The 5,320-nt window shown below is 44.3% G+C and overlaps 1 protein-coding gene across 1 annotated transcript; it reads right to left on the reverse strand.

Moving 5' to 3' along the window:
- Positions 1-72: 72 nt before the first annotated feature.
- On the reverse strand, positions 73-4,671 carry LOC107095030 (potassium voltage-gated channel subfamily A member 1-like). The gene is made up of 2 exons (XM_015390989.1): positions 4,141-4,671; positions 73-3,587 (listed from the first exon to the last, which is right to left on the reverse strand). The coding sequence occupies exon 2, from the start codon at positions 3,307-3,309 to the stop codon at positions 1,834-1,836; it is 1,476 nt and encodes a 491-aa protein (XP_015246475.1). The 5' UTR covers positions 3,310-3,587; positions 4,141-4,671; the 3' UTR covers positions 73-1,833.
- Positions 4,672-5,320: the final 649 nt, after the last annotated feature.

A 5,320-nucleotide genomic window follows, 5' to 3' on the forward strand; every position in this document is an offset into this window, starting at 1 on the left:
TATATATATATATATATATACTGTATATATAATGTATACATATATATAGTCTATATATATATACTGTATATAAATGCATGCATGTGTAGATATTTGCATGTGTAGGTACAGGTATTGGAAGCCCTGCATTGAAGCCTTCAGCTCCGCAAGTTTGCAATGACCTCGCTGAGGTAGAAACCCTGAAAGGATGCACGGTGCACAAAGAAGTAAAACAGGAGTGAATGTATGACTCTTTTAAATAAAAATGGTAAACATGCAGAGAACAATCCATTGCTGCTTAATGGCATCATTAAATGCATGCCAGCATGAAAATTTGGTTGTGCATGTACCACAGTCACCTGCTGTGTAAAACCTTACTCATCTGGTATCACTAAAATCAACCCCAACAGTGTTTAACACTGACATAGACGGGATCTACCCAAACACCATTTGCATGAGGCACTTTCACTGATCCTGTTGTTGGTGGGGATAAAAGGCACTGGAAACTAATCTCCGAATACGTCCATGAAACATGATTCTTTTCTGTTGACTAACTTCTACTAAACTTAATGGTGGAAGAAAGAAATAAGTATGACTGAAAATATATGAACTTTTTTCGCTGTTGTTCTCAAAGTTCCATGCACTGTTCTATTGACTAATACTGTAACTGGTGCTTATTGTGATTATATGCATTAACCAACATTATTTAGTAACTTTCTTTGTCTACTTTTAAATGGGAAACTCCACAGCCTCAATGGTATATTTCTGTAGATTTGATCACAATTCAGAAAGACCCAGATTTTTGAATCTTGTAGTTTCCCTGATGACAGGGAACTGCAGAATACATGAATTGCAACAAGCTGTATACATCATGCTGTATACATTCGTACATTAAATATACCAGGATACAAAGGTACCTTAATGGTTAGGCCATAATGCAAGTTACTTTTTTCATGCTATGATCTCATTTATGTACTGTTCCTTTAAGAGTTAACATTCAGTTTCTATACTTCTAAATGATTATCAATTGAAAAAAACAAAAACTCATCCAGTGCACTCTGTATGGCAACATAGGGAGAAGTGAGACATGGAGGCGGAGATCCAAAAGATTATCACCCCCCCTCACACTTTGTGACATATGCCTTATGCATGCCGGTATCAAATGGAAAGTCTCTAAATTCATGCTCGCATGAAGCTCACTTTTGCAAGTTGTGCTGTGATGCATCTAAAGGGCATGGCATCGGATCACTTGGTGATAACACAATTACAGCAGCTGCTGCAAGAACAGCAGCATTGCAGATGTCCGCGAAGCAAGCAGTTCACCATCTGTTTACATCCAAAACAAGAGAGACGAGCAGTCTTCCTACGATAAGGTGCTTTGCCGAGTAGCAGATCCTTTGCAGGGGCAGAGGGGATGGAGAAAAAAAGGGGGTGGGGGGTTGGTGGTTGGCGGTCATCTACCTTCTTGGCGGATACCACTTGGCTTAGAGGCTTGAATGTCTGCAGTCATTTCTGGTGCATTGTGCAGCTTGCTGATCAGTTATCTGTAGTGCATGCATAAGATTTTTAGTAATCACACCATCATCTGACAAGACAGGGTGTGCTCTGTGTCCTTTAAGGAGCTGTGTATATGTGTAATAATCAATTTCTTCCTAACATTCTAGTTATTAGATTGGTAAAATTAATTATTCTATCTACATTGGTATATACTGTAACAGCTTTGTTTCTTTTTTTTCCAACTGAGGATAGGTGTAGGCCTAATGCCAGCAGAGCGCTCTGGGAGCTAAATGAAGCATTCCTATCAGATGGTCTACTCCACATAAGATCCAATGATAAAGAGTTCCTAGCTGATGTCTAAACATCTGTAAGCAGCTTGCTTTTGTTTACACAGTTCTGAGTGGCAATAGTGCAATTTCCAGTTCTAAGGTTTGCCTCCCTAAAGTTGTCAATGCTATTGTTGATGTCTCCATCAATCTCCATGTACTCTGACTTGCTGACGGTGGAGGAGCTACGGCGGCTGGAGTTGGTTTCAGACGGGATGTTGGGGTTGCTGACATTGAGGAGCTGGGCCTGTTCCTCTCCCTCCGTCTCTCTGTGGTAGAAGTAGTTGAAGTTGGACACAATGACAGGCACTGGGAGGGCAATTGTTAAGACTCCAGCGATTGCGCACAGAGATCCAACAATCTTGCCCCCAATTGTGATTGGGACCATGTCTCCATAACCCACAGTTGTCATGGACACAACAGCCCACCAGAAGGCGTCCGGGATGCTGCCGAAGTGAGATTCTGGCTCATCGGCTTCGGCGAAGAAGACAGCGCTGGAGAAAAGGATGACTCCGATGAACAGGAAAAATATCAGCAAACCCAACTCTCGCATGCTAGCCTTGAGGGTCTGCCCCAGGATCTGAAGTCCTTTGGAGTGTCTTGAGAGCTTAAAAATCCGAAACACCCTGACCAGACGGATCACCCTGAGTATGGCTAGAGACGTTGCTTGCTCCCCCACTCCCTCCGCTTCCGGGTCTTCTGCCAGCTCGGTTCCAAGAGTAATGAAATAAGGGATAATGGCGACAATGTCAATTGTGTTCATCATGTTCTTGAAGAAGGCTGGTTTGCTGGGGCATGCCAGGAAGCGTACTATCAACTCAAAGGAGAACCAGATTATACAGAGAGTCTCAATGACAAAGAAAGGATCAGTAAGAATGTTTGCTTTGACGCGGATTGTAGTGTTCCCGAATGTCTCAAATCGACCATTTGGGTCATCTTTTAGCTGTGGTAGAGTCTCCAAACAAAATATGACAATGGAAATGAGGATCACCATCACAGACACAATGGCGATCCCTCTTGCGGTGCCTGAGCTTTCTGGGTGCTCAAAAAGAAGCCAGATCTGACGCTGGAACTCCTTCTCAGGCAGCGGACGCTCTTCTTCTCTGATGAACCCCTCGTCCTCACGGAACCTCTCCATCGCATCCACTCCCAGCTCATAAAATTTGATTTCTTCTGAGAACATATCCAAGGGCACATTTACCGGCCTTCTTAGCCTGCCCCCTGACTGGTAGTAGTACAAGATTGCATCAAAGCTGGGCCTGTTCCTGTCAAAAAAGTATTCATTTCTCAGGGGGTCAAAGTAACGCATCCGCTTTTTGGGGTTACCCAGCAAAGTTTCAGGGAACTGTGAGAGAGTTTTCAACTGCGTCTCAAACCGCAGGCCGGCTATGTTGATCACCACTCTCTCACAGCATTCATGGTCATTGTGGTCCGGGGGGTAGGTGTCCTGAGGGTGTCCTGGGACGGCAGAGGTCTCGTCCATGTTGTCCCCCGCCACAACGGTCATTTTCAGGGGGGAAGAAGTAGAGGATGCAGGGGAGCAATAGGGGGAGCAAGAATTGTGCAGGGGTGTCGGTTAGTCTGACTGACCAGGCATTCACGGTTGTGAGAAATTTTTCCACTCCTCAGCTTCCCACACCCCACAGATCATTGGAGGCGTCCCCAGTTGCGAGGAGGGGGGAGATGTCGGTTGGCTGCTTTGCCTCAGTGCGGCTCCACTGCGGCTCTCGCTGACTTGACCATTGCTGCTCCCCAGTGCATGTGAAGCAGTCGCTGCTGCTGCTTCTGTCAACCAAAGAGAGAAGGAGGGAGGGATGGAGGGAGGGACGGAGGGGATAATGGAATCAAACAGCCGAGATATTTGCTGGCTCAGCACTTTCTGCAGTTTATTTATTTATTTAGTCATCTTCTTCCCTTGGGCTGAAAATAGAGCTGTTAGTAACGATGGCAAACACATCTCATTCACAAGAACTTTAAATTCTGTTACTATAGGGAAAACATTTCAACTATATGAAGTGTCTGTCATTATTGTTTTGAATCCAAATCTTGTATGTTGTTCATAAGGTGATGGGGTAACAATTCATCATGTCTCTGCAAAAATGTTTCTTTTACTTTGTCTTATGGTGATTTATCCTCCACCACACTCACCAGTCTGAGGTAGATTGTGACGCATAGCTTTTTTTGTACAGTTTCTGCATGCCTTTAACCCTACAGAGCTAGTGGCAATTTGCAAATGGATAAAGCAGAGGAAAAGCACTGCAGCAGCGTGTTAGTTTTGCAGGTAGAAAAAAGCTATAAAGCTCTGCATAAACTTTTGTATTCAGTTTAAGAGGCTTACCGTGGTTTGATCCTGAGAGGTCTTGAAAAGCTTTGAGTAGAATCATCCAACAGCGGAGCAGCAGAGGTCGGTAATGTGTGAAACTTTTAAGTTGCACCAGCCTAGAACCTTGGAGTAGGCATCATCTAATCTGTACTCCAAAACAAGACATGCCGAAAGGGAAATCTGTGTAATCTAAAGAGGAGAGGTTGAAAAAGGAGCGAAAAGAGGGAACTGCTATGCTGCAAAGCCCCTAAGTGCTTTGGCAGCGGCACGGCGGTGAGCAGAGCAAACAGCATATGAGCAAACCGCAGGAGAAGATGTTGCGCTGCAGTTCGGAGAGATGCATTAAGGGGCAATAAGCGAGCCCTTGGCATTCCCAGACATCCCTGCATCAGCAGAAATCTGCCCCAAGACGAGATGACGGGCAGGATGCTCTCCGGCGCAGGACGGTGAACACGATAAAAAAAAAAAAACAATTAGAGGTTAAAGACGATAAACATACAGGTGCGGCATCGACGTCCGCATGGTTTCTCAGCAATGTCAGGCATGTTTGGTTTGATCATTTAACATGCAAGTACAAGAGGAAGCAGGGGGGGCTGAAGGAGGAGGAGGGGGAGGAGTTGGAGGGTTTCGACGCAATGCAGACCGGCTCCACTAAAGGACGCCGCCAGAACTTCTTCACACAGCATAAAAACAGGGGCGCCTGTGTGCCAGCACTGCAGACTGCGAGCACACACAGATCTTCCAAAGTCTCTAACTGTGACAACTCCGATCACGTTTCGCTTGGAAAAATTCTAGTGAGATTGCTAAATATCCTGATTGGCTGAGTGGGTCTTTTATCTAAAATTTATAGTTATTGTTTTGGATTTTTTTTTTCTGATATTGACTGGAGAATTACGGCTTGTTTGTGGAATAATATAGTTGCCTGCTTATCATGAGGAGAACGAAAAACGTTCTGCAAAAGACAGAGAACACTTTCAGCACCATGGATAGCGCAAATAACGTCCCATACTCGGAAAAACCTAAATATCTCTCATTAACCTCTTACACCCTCAGGGGGTATAAATAAATTTCTGCCTGACAAAAACACACAAAAGTAAATAACTTATAGCCTCAAAGCTATTAGATTTAAGAAGAAACTTTTGGTACCTCTGTAAAGGTAAGATGTCATAGAATGGTTTTCTGGTGTCAGCACCAT

The sequence above is a fragment of the Cyprinodon variegatus genome, unplaced genomic scaffold (genome assembly GCF_000732505.1).
Source record: "Cyprinodon variegatus isolate N-32 unplaced genomic scaffold, C_variegatus-1.0 Scaffold521, whole genome shotgun sequence".
Classification (NCBI taxonomy): domain Eukaryota; kingdom Metazoa; phylum Chordata; class Actinopteri; order Cyprinodontiformes; family Cyprinodontidae; genus Cyprinodon; species Cyprinodon variegatus.